Below are 16,886 nucleotides of genomic sequence, written 5' to 3' on the forward strand. Positions count from 1 at the left end.
CATCCTCCTTATCAGCGAATTACATCATTGGTTGTTAGGATGTTTAGAAAGTCATAATGGTGCATAATGAAAACTTGTGGCTTTGTGTAACTAAAAGGCAGCTTCATCTCACCCGCTGGCCTGTATACAATTTTTGATCTATTTTTAGGCATTTTGCTAAGGCACCCCTGATAAAGCCTCAAGGAACCCCCTGGTTTAAAAAAAACTGTCATAGACACACTCCTCAACCTTGTGGACAGCCTTCCCAGAAGAGTTGAAACTGTTATAGCTGCAAAGGGTGGGCCAAGTCAATATTGAACTCTACGGACTAAGACTGAGATGCCATTAACGTTCATGTGCGTGTAAAGGCAGGCGTCCCAATACTTTTGGTAATATAGTGTATACAGTGCATCCAGAAAGTATTCACACCTCTTCACTTTTTCCACATCTTTTTATGTTACAGCCTTATTCCAAAATGGATTAAATTCATTATTTTCTTCAAAATTCTACAAACAATACTCCATAATGCAAATTTATTAAAAAGAAAAAAATCCCATGTACATAAGTATTCACAATCTTTGCTCAATACTTTGTTGAAGCACCTTTGGCACCAATTACAGCCTCGAGTCATTTTGAGTATGATGCTACAAGCTTGGCACACCTGTTTTTGGGCAGTTTCTTCTATTCTTCTTTGCAGGATCTCTCAAGCTCCATCAGGTTGGATGGGGAGCATCGGTACATAGACATTTTCAGATCTCTCCAGGGATGTTCAAGCAAGTTTAAGTCTGGGCTCTGACTGGACCACTCAAGGACATTCACAGAGTTGTCCCATAGCCACTCCTTTGTTAACTTGGCTGTGTGCTTAGGGTTGTTGTCCTGTTGGAAGATGAACCTTTACCCCAGTCTGAGGTCCAGAGAGCTCTGGAGCAGGTTTTCATCAAGGATATCTCTGTACATTTCTGCATTCATCTTTCCCTCAATCCTGACTAGTCTCCTAGTTCCTGCGGCTAAAAATATCCCTACAGCATGATGCTGCCACCACCCTGCTTCACTGCAGGGATGGTATTGGCCAGGTGAGGAGCAGTGCCTGGTTTTCTCCAGACACGACGCTTGCCATTCAGGCCAAAGAGTTCAATCTCTGTTTAATCAGACCATAGAATTTTGTTTCTCATGGTCTGAGAGTCCTTCAGGTGCTTTTTGCCAAACTCCAGGCAGCCTGTCATGTGCCTTTTACTGAGGAGTGGCTTCTGTCTGGCCACTCTACCATACAGGCCTGATTGGTGGAGTGCTGCAGAGATGGGTGTTCTTCTGGAAGGTTCTCCTCTATCCACAGAGATATGCTGTCAGAGTGACTATTGAGTTCTTGGTCACCTCCCTGACTAAGGCCGCTCAGTTTGGTCAGATGGCTCACTCTAGGAAGAGTCCTGGTGGTTCCAAACTTCTTACATTTACGGATGATGGAGGCCACTGTGCTCATTGGGACATTCAATGCTGCAGATATTTTTCTGTACCCTTACCCAGATCTGTGCCTCCATACAATCCTGTCTCGGGAAGTCTACAGACAATTCCTTGGACTTCATGGCTTGGTCTGTGCTTTGACATGCACTATTAACTGTGGCACCTTATATAGACAGGTGTGTGCCTTTCCAAATCATGTTCAATCAACTGAATTTACCACAGGAGGACTCCAATCAAGTTGTAGAAACATCTCAAGGATAATCAGTGGAAACAGGACGCACCTGAGCTCAATTTTGAGTGTCATGGCAAAAGCTGTGAATATTTATGTACATGTGACTTTTTCGTTTATAATTTTAATAAATTTGCAAAGATTTCAAACAAACTTCTTTCACGTTGTCATTATCGGGTATTGTTAGTAGAATTTTGAGGAAAATAATGGATTTATTTTATTTTGGAATAAGGCTGTAATGTGGAAAAAGTATAGCGCTGTGAATAAAATAAAATTTTCCGGATGCACTGTATCTAAACTGTCATAAGAAGGAATGCAATAGGGTCCCAGTGACACTAGCATTGTGGAAGACCCAGGAAACTCTGCCCAAGACAGGCTCTGTCTGCCATAGTACATCCCAGGGGATGGGGGAGATGGCCCCACCAGGGTCACCGACAGCAGAGGAGATGGTGCATGGGACTGACCCCCTCTGATCTTTCCAAAATTAACATTTTTTGAATGAGCTTTATTCAGATACTTTTACACAGCACCTAAAATAAAGTTTTCAGCATATGGAAAAACTTGAACCTCATATACAATCAGTTAGATTGGCGGGTTGCCTAAGAGCAGATGTTCCCACTTGAGTCTTCCTCCTTACACCCGGTACAGTAGGAGTTACTAATTATTTCTGGAATCAATGTGATGTCTTTAGAGAAATCTTTCTCCTCGTTTTCTTGTCATATTGCAGTAGCAGCGTTGGATATAAAGTGTCTCCCCGCTGTGATTGAGGGTGGGAGGGAGGCTGCTCGCAGCCTGACATATGTCAGAGTTCTGCTTGGGCTCCGAACACAACAAATATTCAACATGTTCATAAATTCTCATTCCATCAGGAAACGCAAAGTGCCATTCCTCTGTGCTGGATGAGTCACCACTTCGTCTATACAAAAAGTCTTTCTTTTCCATGATTTAACTATATTTATTGCAATGTAATGGGGACTTGGCTGGGCTAGGTCATAAAGGGTACCTGTCACTAACAATAAATTCATTTGTATTGGTAGATAATATTTCGTGTGCCGGAAACTCCTGGCTGTGTGCCTTCTACCTCCTATAGAGCCAAAGGTTTTATTCAGATTGATCGCCATGAACACTCAAAATAAAACAAATGTAGTCAATGTGCTCTTTTATGTCTGGGACTCTCATAGTAAGGCTGATTCCAGGGGAAGGCTGAGGAAGCCTAGTGGGATTAAGGGCTGATTCACACCAGCAGCAATGCTGAATGCACAACTGCTGGTGTGTGCTAGGAGGACACAGTGCTCAAGTGCCAATCCCGGCACATCATACTGTTTTCTTTTATTTGTAAGAACTTTATTGAAATGTCACAAGTGACATTTTATTAGGTTTTTTTTCACACAGCGGTGTTGGGATGCTGTAGTTTCTGTCTCAGCCTGCTGCGCCGAAACAAATTACTGCATAAACAACTCAGTAATATGAACTGGCACCATAAGAAACAAGGAAAAATTGCCTTTTCTTTGTGTTGGGACTGCAATGGGCAACGCAGCCGCATCACTTCCTGTTTTTTTTTAATCCACCCCAGTGGAATTTTATCTATCATTACCTAAAATATATATAAAATTGTAAAAAAAGGTGTGACAGATCAAGCCTGAATTGTATTAATCTGTAACACTAGCAGCGCTACCGCATATCCAATAATCATATACTTATATAATTATCATATAAAATGTTGCTGATGGGGTGTTACAGCTTGTTGGTGGAGGCTGAATATACAGATAGCTGCATTTCTTTCTCACCAATGTCTATCATCTGCACCTGAACTTGGACTTTATCATTGAGTGTAGTGTTTCATCCACTTCCAGCGATTGCATGTTATATTTTATGGACATTTTATATGATAATTATATAAGTATATGATTATTGGATATGTGGTAGCGCTGCTAGTGTTACAGATTAATACAATTCAGGCTTGATCTGTCACACCTTTTTTTATACATTTGTGTTTTATAGCAGCAGCTTCAGCCTTTATGGTATATGTTTTATATGTTTTATATGAATATTGTTATTAAGCGCTGGGTGAGTGAGACTTGATTACTTATATATGTTATTTTCTTGCTTCTATTATATATATAAATGTGTAAGATATGCCAGTGGCCTTCTTTTATCCCCTAAAAAAAACGTTACGTCTGTTGCACAGACAAAACGCGTGTAGGGCGAGGCCAGTGGCTCATGATGTTCTGCACCTGCTGATGTTCTCTGATGTGGTGTTTTTTTGCCTATGAGATGCTTTTATATTTGTTAGTATGTTGGTTTTTGATAAATTATGTGGTTTTAAGCAATATTATTCTATGATTCTTTGCTCTTTCCTCCATTTATTCCGAGGAGCGGTCTTCGAATAACCAGTGGAGGACCCCGGAAACTTTGGAATTTTGTTTTGTGGCCCTTGATTGGATGGTTTCTGCGCTGCTGATCTCTTATAATTTGGAAATCATTAGAATTTGGTAAGGGAACTAGCACACCTGATTTTAAGGTGGTTTGGGACTTTTGCACGTGGATTTTCACTTATTTTCAGGATCTCACAAGTGGACTTGAATATATGTTTTTTGAAGTTTACTTTTTTATCATGCACAAGTTCTAATTATATGTTCTGTGATGGCCACTTCACCACGTATTTTGATGTATATTGTGTATGGAGACTTTTTTATGAGTTATGATTATACATATATGGATCATTAATGAGTTATTGATATATTGGTTTTGGGCACTTCTTAAGTAGTTATTTCTAGATTTTCCTTGTGTCCGGAATATACAGTTGAAGTGCAGCATCACCCTTTTGCACTAAACGCACAGTTATTTTTGGGTTTAAAGGATAAGTACAGGCAAAACCTAACTAATGCTTAACCTGCTCTTTACCACATTCTAAAGCTAATCTATCTAACCCTGTAAAGCAAAAATCGCTGTACTTACCTTTTCTGCACCTGATCCGGTCTCCAGCAACAGAATCTCTGTGCAGGAGAGGACCGACAACGGCTGTGAAATGAATGGGAAGTGATGTCACACATAGGCTTACTATGGGGCTTCCGTTATCGAGTGCCTCTCCTGCATCCACCTCCATGATGAAGCCACCGCTGACAGCTCAGCGTGGGACCGGACCGGATTGGCTGCAGAATAGGTAAGAACAGTGACTTTTGCTTTACAGGGTTAGTTAGATTAGATTTAGAATGTGGCACAGAGCAGGTTTAGCATTAGTTAGGTTTTGCCTGGACTTTAATCCTTTAATGCAGTTGATGTGAATGGGCCATAAATCTGTTTGCATGTTATGCACTTTGGAAATCAAAGAGTGTTTTCCAAAACTGGTAATCAGGAAAGAGCGTGGTTTGGGGGTTTTTAGAAGAACAGATGTTCCAGGAGCTTGACATGTTAATGGCCAGGGAAGGACTAGGGTAGTGGCTAGGTGGACATTTGTTCCTAGGCCAGTACCAATAAAAATTTGTTGGGGTAGTGATCCTGAGTGTAGATACTTCAAAATTCAGGCCTCACTCAGAGCCAGACTTGCAGTAAGTAACACACACCCAGCTTTATACTGTATAGTCTTCTTGTTTAGACCTGCAATCACTGTGCTTGGCAGAGAGAAGTCTTACATCACCAATTTCCTTTGTGGCGGAGATGCCATGTAACCTAATGACAAGGAAGCCAATGCTGAAAAATGTGCCTTTGGGAACACCCACCCTTTGCTATGCCCACAGGTTGCATGGTGCATTATTATTAGCTCACAGTCATCTGTCCCTACCATGACAGGACCAATTGGTTGCCCATATTGCTGAAGGCCAAATCTTCCCAGTCCTCTCCAGTTCATGGGACGTCACCTACAGAGTGATGAAGAGAGACTATGGAATTTAACCACTTTACAACCGGAGGATTTTGCTGTCTTCCGTCCAGGCCACTTTTTGCGATTCGGCGCTGTGCGACTTCAACTGACAATTGCGCGGTCGTGCGACGCCGTACCCAAACGAAATTTACGTCCTTTTTTTTCCCACAAACAGAGCTTTCTTTTGGTGGTATTTGATCACCTGTGCGATTTTTACTTTTTGCGCTATAAACAAAAAAAGAGCGTTTATTTTGAAAAAATAACAATATTTTTCACATTTTTTTATATGAAATTCCCCCCAAAAAAGATGTAAAAACCAATTTTTTTAAAAGTTTTTGGCCAATTTGTTTTATGCTACATATGTTTGGTAAAAAAAAATCGCAATAAGCGTATTTTGATTGGTTTGCGCAAAAGTTATTGCGTTTACTAACAAAGGGAAAGATTTCTGTCATTTTTGGTGTTTTTTTTTTAACGCGTAATGGCGGCGATCTGCGATTTTTTTGCGGGACTGCGACATTGCGGCGGACAGACCGGACCCCTGACTGACATTTTTGACACTTTTGGGGGTACCAGTGACATTACTGCAGTAATCAGTGCTGTATATATGCACTGTTACTGTAAAAATGACACTGGCAGGGAAGGGGTTAATTTTATTGGAGAGGGAGGGGTTAATGTATGCCTGGTGCTTACTGACGTGTAGGGGGGGAGGTGACTATGTGATTCATGGACAGATCGGATGTCCAGCTATGCTGAACAGTCCGATCTGTCACTCCCTGTCACTATGGAGATCCGCCCGCTGTGTTTACACACAGCGGGCGGATCTCCAGACTCGATCCCCGACGATCGCCGCTGCTCCTCCCCTGGCCCGACTCCCGCTGTGAATGAAAACAAGCGCCGCCCAGAAGGGGAGGAGTCCAGTCACGTTAATACTACGTGACTGGACGGGAACGAGCCACTCTGCCGCAGTAGTATTACTGTGAGCGGTACTAGAGTGGTTAAAGGGAATAAATGGAGAATCTGCTGTGGTCTATTGTTGTCATGACTGGCAAATGGCTGAAGCGAGTCAGGTATTTTGCAAAAAGTATTGCTTGCAGAGCAAAATCCAATAAAGTTAATCTGTTTATAATGGGGTTTCTCGAGTCAGTGAAAGAGAATTCGATATCTGCCCATCAGTGTTCTGTACTGAATCTTTATGGTCCCATTCACATCTGCATGTTTTAGGTGCATTGCAGGTACTGTGCATTAGAAAAAGTCCTCCTTGCTGCATCTTGGCTGCGGTTTCCACGAATACTTACAATAAATAGTACACAAAATATTGATACTGTGGGCCCAATTTGGACATTTTCACTTAGGGGTGTACTCACTTTTGTTGCCAGTGGTTTAGACATTAATTGCTGTGTGTTGAGTTAGTTTGAGGGGACAGCAAATTTACACTGTTATACAAGCTGTACACACACTACTTTACATTGTAGCAAAGTATAATTTCTTCAGTGTTGTCACATGAAAAGATATAATAAAATATTTAAAAAATATGAGGGGTGTACTCACTTTTGTGAGATACTGTATATATACACACACACACACACACACACACACACAATATTACCAAAAGCATTGGGACACCTGCCTTTACATGCACATGAACTTTAATGGCATCCCAGTCTTAGTCTGTAGGGTTCCATATTGAGTTGGCCCACCCTTTGCAGCTATAACAGCTTTTAATTATTCTGGGAAGGCTGTCTACAAGGTTTAGGATTGTGTCTATGGGAATGTTTGACCATTCTTCCAGAAGCGCATTTGTAGGGTCAGGCACTGATGTGGACGAGAAGGCCTAGATCGCAGTGTGTCCACTCTAATTAATCCCAAAGGTGTTTTATTGGGTTGAGGTCAGGACTCTGTGCAGGCCAGTCAGGTTCCTCCACCCCAAGCTCATCCATGTCTTTATGGACCTTGCTTTGTGCACTGGTCCAAATAATTTGGTAGAGGGGGGGATTAGGGTGTGGGGTTGTTTTTCAGGGGTTGGGCTTGGCGCCTTAATTCCAGTAAAGGGAACACTTAAGGCGACATGATACCAAGACATTTTGGACAATTTCATATTCTCAACTTTGTGGGAACAGTTTGGGGATGGCCTCTTCCTGTCCCAACATGACTGCACACCAGTGCACAAAGCAAGGTCCATAAAGACATGGATGAGCGAGTTTGGGGTGGAGAAACTTGACTGGCCTGCACAGAGTCCTGACCTCAACCCAATAGAATATCATTGGGATGAATTAGAGCGGATGTATATGTGCGTGCATATATATATATATATATATATATATATATATATATATATATACACACACACACATATATACACCTTTTTTTTAAATTCCTTTGGAATTTTCTTTTCCCTTTTCATAAACACAACACGTCGCCCTTCTCTTCCTGCTAGTTTTCAGTGTTTTACTTTGAAGTCAGTGGGAAATACATGAACAATAAAGGTCCGCTTTCTTTCTTTTCAATTCAAAGCAATTGAGAGAACATGTAAAATCAATACTATACTGAGAACTTGGTAACTGTTCGATGAGTAAAAAAAAAAAGAAACAAACTTGAGCTTAAAGTCAAAGTTCACCTTTACCAAAAAAACTGCCCATGCAGATAAAGGACACCTGCAGATAAAAACAAATTGCTTTGACTAATATTGAATAATGCTCTTTCTATAGGTTTAGGCCATTTGCGTATCTCATGAAGCCTGACTGGAAAACTCCCAGGACATTGCTAGGAGACGCCTGGCTATTACTGTTCATTTCCACCATCACAGAAGTAAACTCTTTTTCTGATTTAAACCCCTTCACATTAGCTTTCTCACCCCTGATGCAATGGCTCTAAACTCAGCTTCTGAGAGCTCACTCCTGTGACAGTGGAGGTAAACAATGTAAAAAGATTCACCGTTTCTTTTCTTCTACAGACACCCCTTATCTGCACAGGCAGTTTTTTGGTAAAGGTGAACCATCTGTGACCATCTTGAGTAAGGGCATGTGATTCTTGTAGCATTTATTTCCTGCAATCCATCTGCCCTTAGCTCAGGTATGCAGGCAGGAGGGTGGGCTTAGCTGAGAAAACCCCTCCCCCTCCTGAAGACTCCTGGGATGTATGACATCATTTGCCTAGGCATGGAAAGCAGGAAGCAACTCAAGAAATGTAAGAAAAGATTTAAAACAAATAAATATGATATACTTTCCTTTCTATTTACTAATGTTAGCAGCATAAGGATTAAAAACAACCAATGCTCATTGAAAAGGTGGAGTTCTGCTTTATGAATGTTCATTTGATTTTCTAATTGTTCATGGGGTCAAATGCATGTTCGTTTTCACAGTGATGAGAAAATTTGAAAGAGTAAGATGGAACTTTTTCCCCAAACAAATTTCTAACATTATATGTAGTTCTCCATTCATTCCAAAATCAAATGTAAAAAGCAAATGAAAATTTGATCTACTTTTCAACAATGTTTGTCAAGTGTACCAAAAATTTTCTTAAAAATTCTGTATGAATTGTTATACAAATGTATCATATTTATCAAATATCAATGAATTCGATCTCTATAACTTCTGCAGCAAGACTTCACAAAGCACCTCACATGTGCACTGGGTAGATCTGCTCTCCTCAATCAACATTCAGTAAAAAATTTTAAATTAACATAATTTTGTTTACAATAAACAACTTTGTTTGAGACTTGAAGTGCCCATTCACACTACCGCGACTTGTCAGGCGACTGGTCAGCCTGACAAGTCGCGGTCCATGCAGTGCTACGGGAACCGTTCTAATAGGAGCGACTCAAGTCGCTCCGACATAGAAAATAGTTCCTGTACTACTTCGGGGCGCCATCGGAGCGACTTGCATTGACATTCATTATATGAAGTCCGTGCAAGTCGCGCCGAAGTCGCGGTGCACGCGACTTTACAGGTCGCCCCCCGAAGTCGTGCCGCGGTAGTGTGAACCGAAACTTAGGGGTCGATTCACTAACAGTTAAATAACAGCATATAAAATGCGGTAAAATAAATACCGCATGTGGTAAATTAGTTGTGAAAGTTCTATTCACTATAAATTTACAGTTAAATATTGAATGCAGTATTTGTTCGATTTAGCAGTAATTATTACAATATTTATTGCGGTAATTTATCGCATTGAGCTGGTTGCTAAGGAGCGGACCAGGATTTGTCAAAAAACAGCCTGGGGGTAAGGGTCCCTCAGGCTGTTTTTGACAATGCTGCTTGCTAAGCAGCGGATCAGGAAGCCGGCCGCCGCGTTCTTAACAACCGATGACTCATCAGTTGTCAGCGAGTTTCCTGCTCACAGCTGATTGTAAAAAAAAAAAAAGGCAACAAATAAAATGTATGAAAATAAACTGATTTTAAGGGGAACCCCACGCAAAAGTAAAGAAAAAAAAACGTGGGGTCCCCACGCAGTGAAGTAACTGACAGCAGCCCATACATACATCATTCCCACACATGATGAAGACGTCATGTTGGGATAAGAACACAAAGGTGAGATTTCTGGTTAACAAAGCTAGACTATTTTAAACATTAAGCCCCCATTCACATCAGCGCGATTTGACCGGTCAAATCTCATGCCAAATCGCAGCCTATAGCCGGCAATGGGAGAGACCCAATCGGTGCGACGCCGACTTTGTGGCGCTGCCTTGATTTCCAAAAGTCGTTTCTGCACTACTTTGACAATGATTTCAATAGAGATCTGTGCAGGAAGCTGCACAGATGTCTTTGAAGTCGCCCCCGAAGTCGGACTGAAATGAACTCGATTTCAAAGCCGCGTTCAATGTGAAAGAGGGCTTACAATAGCAGATTCATTTTACGGCTACATTGGCATTAATTGTTTTGCGCACAAAGTGCATCCAGCAGTGATCAGTGCAGGTAATCGCTGGCTGTGTGAAAAGCCAGGTATATCTGTGGTCTTAGACAATAAACAGGAGGATCAGTGACTGCAACTAGTGAATTGCAGGTGTCAAAAACAGCAGCAGGACTAAGTAGATTCTTGCTGCCGGCATACGCACAATAGAAAAACGCCCGTGCATATGTAGCCTAACTTTACAGCTTACCTGGAACGAGTGATTATTGTAGAACCTGTCCTCCAAAGACGCACCCCATTCAGCTGGATCAAAGCCTGTCCCTGCAATGGGAAGAATCCAGACAAATCATTTTAAAGTGACCCTGTCACAACAAGCTTGATAGTAAAATAACACCTGACTGCAAAGGAAGATGCTATATACTTACCTTTCCTGGAGAACATGCTGCTCCAGGGTCCCTAGAAGCATAGGTGTGCGCATACTATTGCAATAGGACAGGGATCCTCAAACTACAGCCCTCCAGCTGTTCAGGAACTACAATTCCCATCATGCCCAGTCATGTCTGTAAATGTCAGAGTTTTACAATGCCTCATGGGACGTGTAGTTCCGCAACAGCTGAAGGGCCGTAGTTTGAGGATCCCTGCAATAGGAGGTGCACCCCAAAGCTCAAACACACATGCATGTGTGTGTATATTTATATACAGTATATATACTGTACATATACACAAACAGAGAACCAGCGTGAATGAATGACCTCTCTTTTGGTTTTATATTTTTATTGTACATTTTTTATTATTTGTACTTTTTTTTTTTTTTTTGATTTGTTGCATTTTTTTATTTCTTACATTTTTTCACATGTTTTTTGGGGGGTCTTTGTGAAATATGAGGGGTCTAAATAGACCCCTGATGTCTCACTTTTCCTTTCAGCAGCCTCAGGTGCACAGAATGAATGAACAGGAAGAGCTATGCACAGCCCACCTGTTCATTCATAATCTGAAGTCAAACTGCACAATTAATTGTTAAGAAATCGTGATCTGGATTCAACCCCCCCACAATCCTAATCCGGCATTTCCATGATTCAGTGCAGAGCTGTTCTCTGCTCACAGCTGACAGCTGTCAAAGATAGAAAATAAAAAAGCAGCTAGCAAAGTTTATCACAGCATTGCTCAGCACTGAGAGTTAAGGAGAAACATTGTATCACTTCCTTCTTTTAGAATTAAGGGATGAACTTCAGGTGGAGTTCCACCCAAAAGTGGAACTTCCGCTTATATGCTTCCCCCCCCCCCCCCCGGTGCCAAATTTGGCACCTTTCAGGGGGGAGGGGTGAATGGGTACCTGTTTTTGACAGGTACCCCTCCCCACTTCCGGTTGACAGCGCCGCGGCGCTGTCCCTCAGACGTTCGGCCCCCTCCTTCTTTCCCCCCCGCAGGGCGAATTAGAAAATGCAGCGTGCTTCAATAGGGAACCAGCTGTGAAGCCGAAAGGCTTCACTGCCCGGTTCACTTACCCTGAATAGCAGGGGCAGCACTTGAGAGCCGATACTAAAAAATTGGTTTTGGGTGCAGACATTGCCGGAACTCTGGACAGGAAAATTCTAATTTCTATTTGTAGCTGCTGACTTTTAATTTTTTTCCTGGGGGGTGAAATTCCTCTTTAAGTCTGTAAATGGGAACAGTTTAACCACTTAAAGACGAAACCTTTTTCTGACATTTGTTGCTTACAAGTTAAAATCAGTATTTTTTGCTAGAAAATTACTTGGAATTATTATAAGGACAAATTATAAGGACACCTACCTGTCCAGGGAGCCCGCAATCTCAGCACCCGAAGCCGACCCGTCCATCGGCTCCACGTGCAGTCGCCGGCATCCTTACTAAGGGAAACAGAAAGTAAAGCCTTGTGGCTTCACAGCCTGTTTCCTACTGCGCATGCGCGAATCATGCTGCGCTTTCTGAAAGGTCCTGCTGTCTTATGGGACCTGTGTGTCTCCCAGAAGGAAGGAGGAGGGGCCACAAATGACGTAGGTTGCCATAGCTCCCCTATTCGGAAGTTGGAGCAGGTACCTGTTTTTGACAGGTATCTGCTCCCCCCCGAAAGGTGCCAAATGTGGCAGCTGAGGGGGGGAGGAAGCAGTAAAGCAGAGCTTCCACTTTTGGGTAAAACTCTGCTTTAGGCGAAAAATTTTATCCAGAATCGTCAGCTTTAATCTGAAGCATAGTAATCACAGTTATGAATGAACACGGTAAGGGATCGGTACTGATCACTCTCTGTGTTCATTCAGAAATGAAGGGATCATTCTTTCCAGCCCCTTTCCCGCTCTCTATCCTGAAGATCCCCCTGTGCGTCTGGTCTGCAACAGTAGGAGAGGAGAGAAGCCGGCAGTGCTGCGGGGGGGGGGGGGGGGTTGGGGTTGGGGACGTATTTTAATGCACACAAGGTGGTTAGGGTACCCGGCATACCCCTTGCGCACACTTATGTCTAGAATAAAGGCTGCATGTAAATAAAGAGCATCCATACCTACCTTTTTGATGGTCCCTTTCTTCAAACCTTGCTGCTTTTCTAATCTCCAACTGCAGCAGGAATTCAACCCTTCCCAATGTGTGAAACCCCTGAACCATTTACTACTGACAGGGTTGCTTACGATGCTCAGCTTTTATTTATTGATGTACACCTTTTTTATAAAAAACTTTTCGTTGTAACTGCTTGCAATTTATTAGCTGGAGTTTGGCATTATTTGTTAGTGCATTTAAATCTGCTAACACTACTAGACATGTGCATAACAAAATCAGTTGTTTCGTTTTGTTTCAAATGTTAGATTTGTTAATTTAGTTATTTAGTTTAGTGAAATTCGGTTGATTAGTTCAATTCGTATTTGGAATTAGTTTTATGTGTTTTTCAAATTTTCTTTGAATTTACAGATTTTTTTCGATTCGAAACCTTCGAATCCATACATTTTTAAATTTAATTTTTTTTTTTTTAAATGTGGCAAAGTAAACAAACAAAAGAAAAATCTTCATCAAATGATGACAATGACTCTTTTAGGCCCCTTTCACACAGGCGGACCGTTCAGATCCGCCTGTCAGTTTTTTTGGCGGATCTGACCGGTCCCCCCATGCATCACTATGGGGGATCGGGTGTCAGCAGAGACATGTCCGCTGACATCCGATCCGTCAAATCTGGATGGATGGAAACCCTATTTTCCATCCGTCCAGCGGATGGGATGGGATGAGAACGGACAGACGGTCCGTTCCCATCCGATTCCCCCATAGAGATGCATGAGGACCTGACAGCTGTGTCTCCGCACACAGCGATGAGAACAGCTGTCATCCTCCTGCTCAGCGGGGGATCGGCGGATCGATCCCCCGCTGAGATAAACGGAGTCCGTCTGATGAATGGACAGTGTGAAAGAGCCCTAAATCATCTTTATCTGTTATAACACACACAGTCTTTGATTTCAGAATTATGTTTACAGTTTGAATTGGACTGGAATTTGATGTAAAATTCGATTCAAATTTCAATTTTAATTTTCCGAAATTTTGACAAATTTGGTTTCGTTATTCGAAGCATTCGGTAAACTTCGTTATACTGTGATTTGGGTATGCGGATATATCCGAATAACATAAAAATGTGTCTGAATATTTATTCAGAACAAAACGAACCGCACATGTCTAAGCACTACCCCCCCTTCCCAGACTGACAATGTTGCTGTCCAAAAGTGCCCCCCTGTGCTCCTCCATCCAGAGTGGAGGCACTCTAAGTGCCGGTTTACATTTGTGCGGCTGCGGCGTTCGCATGTAATGCCGGAGCGCACTGCTCCTTCATTACATGTGATCGGCTGTGCGGTGCGAGTTTAGCCATACACTTTGTATGGCTAAATTCGCACCGCACCCGCAGCAAACACGCACAGGACCCTTTTTTGCAGCCGCATCATGATCGGATCGCACATCGGTTCACACTTGTGCAATCCGATCCTGTGCGAACTGCAAGATCGCACTGCGATATGCGATCAAACTGGGGGTGTCGCTAAGATTACATTGACACCTCCAGCGTATCGCATATGGCAGTGTGAACTGCCGGGGGTGCGTTTGCGATGCGGGAACAGGCTGCGAATTCGCAGCCTTCCCGCATCGCATAAGTGTGAACCGGGGCTAAAGCTGGATACACACTATACAACTTTTGTTGGTAGATTTCCTTTAGATTTACCTTCAACTATGTAGTGCAAGGGCCTTTCTGATTTCATACAAATTGAAAGTGTTTAGGTCTGACCTCATATTATATGGTTTTGGTAAATCTAAAGGAAAAAATCTAAAAACAATTGTATAGTGTGTATGGCCCATAATACAGGAGGTGTGTTACTGGCCAGTTCACCAGGTGACAACAGAGGGGAAAAATGTCTAAGCTGCTATATGTTACATTTTTGGTTTTTGGCTTACTACCGATTTAAGTCTGACAGCGATAGTTGGTAATCACTCACCTTCCCTGTTTTGCAGAAGGTCTGAAAAGTATTTGGCAGCAAATAGCGGGATATCCTTCGGCTGCTCCCTTAAGACCTCTCTGGTGAGCCCTTCCAGGAGATTGGCAAACCCTCGAGGGATGCGATAATTTGTGTTGGAAAAAGGAATGGCCATCTTGTGGGTGTTGTGGCGTGCGCTCCTGCAGATGTATAATAATAGGCTGGTTAATGAGAGAAACATCACAATGGAAAGTACACTTTATTATAGATGAAAATGAACCTGTTTATATCTTGCCTTCCCAGGTTCCTTCTCCCCTCCAACATATCAAGTATATTTTTAAATCTAACCTTTCCATTTTCTTTACAAACCTTATTTTAGTCCCAGTGATGTCATCAATGGGTCTCTGTGCTGCTCAATGCAATGCAGGCAGATCATGGCTGATGGAATAGGCCAGCGGGGTGCTGTGCATAGCCTAGGACAGTAATGGCGAATCTTTTTGAGTGCCAAAACTTCAATACAAAACCAACTTATTTTCTTAAAAGTAGCAACACTGCAATTAAACTGCAGCCACCCAGCCACCCAGGTGATGATCGCACACTCCAAGAGGGATTGTAGTCAATTCAGCACTCACCCGGCTCCAGCGTCCAGTGTCGGTGTGCCTGGCAGCAGCTTCTCCTTTTGTTGGTGCCTTTGATCACCCTCCTCACTCTTGATGGCGTCCTCTTAGCACCATCCTCTTGCTCCTCTCTGGCTGGTTCATCTCCAGGGGCTGTTGTGGCTTGGGCTCTCTCTCCCTCCTGAGCCTCCTCACTTTTGTCTCCACACTCCTCTCACCCTTGCTCTCCCTTCTCTCCCAGACCTTTTTTTCCCAGGCTCCAGGCTGTCCCTTCTCTTATTTTTTTAGGGCATACTGGGGCTGTAGTTTTTCTTTAATTGATTAAAATGGAGCTATAGTCTTCCGGGACTACATGTCCCATTGTTCACTTGTCATGACTCCTCATTGGTCCCTGGCTTCAGCGAATGAAGAGGCAGGAGGAATCAGAGTGGGCGGTGATCCCTGCAAGCACCGCTCTGTCCCTGTCCTGCACTGCTTGACAGAAGAAAGGGGGCGAGCGGAGGAAATACACTGACAGCCCACGCTCGCTTCTCCTCTTGTCACAGTACGGGCAGTGGGGGTGGCTCTCACGTGCCCACAGAGAGGGCTTTGCGTGCCAGCTGTGGCACACGTGCCAAAGGTTCGCCATCACTGGCCTAGGATGACCACGTGTCCCGGATTGCCCGGGACAGTCCCGCATTTTGCAGGTCTGTCCTGGGTACCGGGCACCTTTATTTCAGGACAATACAGTGTCCCAGAATGAAACTGACACAGCCACCACCCCACCCCCCTCCGGGACAATCTGATGCCCCCAGAAAAGGCCGCCACATCACCGATTTACTCACTGACAGTACTTGTCCTGGCCAGCTGGGAATGTCTGTAGAGGCACAATCCCCACCCCCTGCTTGTGATTGGAGAAATGATAAATCCCGCCTCCTGTCCAATCACTGTGCTGTGATTCGTTACAGCAGAAGCTGATTTTTGGGAAGGGGGTGGGGTGTCCCTGAATAGCAGTTTGGAAATGTGGTCACCCTAGCACAGCCTCCTGAACACATCACTGCACCCTGCCTCAGTACCCCTAGCAAGGCCTCTTAGTCTTCATTAATGAATGAACTGAAATATAATGAATGAAAAAGGGGTGGGGCAGGACAGTCAGGGTGGGGAGGAAAGGGCTAGATCACATGTGTCAAACACAAGGCCAGGGGGCTGAATCCGGCTCGCCAGGCCAATTCATGCAGCCCTTGCACCTCTTCTGCAGCTGTAGCATCCCCTTCATCTCCGCCCCACCTAGTCTTTGCAATCAGCAGCAGAGAGGAGGACAGAACTCCTCCACCAGATCCTGTGTGTCTCCGTCCAGCCTTAGGAAGCTCATCTCTGCCCCCACCCCACCGTCTCAGCAATCACATGAGAGATCCTACAAATCTCCTGACTCTCTTTACAGCTACAGCACCCCCTCATCTCTGTTTCCCCTG

At 43.3% G+C, this 16,886-nt stretch overlaps 1 protein-coding gene across 1 annotated transcript in view; it reads right to left on the reverse strand.

Moving 5' to 3' along the window:
- Positions 1-16,886, reverse strand: part of SPA17 (sperm autoantigenic protein 17) — a 142,317-nt gene that overhangs the window by 109,992 nt on the left and 15,439 nt on the right. Inside the window, exons 2-3 of the mRNA XM_082273539.1 lie at positions 14,840-15,018; positions 10,621-10,691 (exon numbers count right to left, since the gene is read on the reverse strand). Of these exons, the coding sequence (XP_082129665.1) occupies positions 10,621-10,691; positions 14,840-14,993 (225 nt within the window). The 5' untranslated portion in view covers positions 14,994-15,018. The remainder of the gene's footprint in view (positions 1-10,620; positions 10,692-14,839; positions 15,019-16,886) is intronic.

This window comes from Pelophylax lessonae, assembly GCF_965119305.1.
Source record: "Pelophylax lessonae genome assembly, chromosome: 12".
NCBI classification, from domain to species: Eukaryota; Metazoa; Chordata; class Amphibia; order Anura; family Ranidae; genus Pelophylax; species Pelophylax lessonae.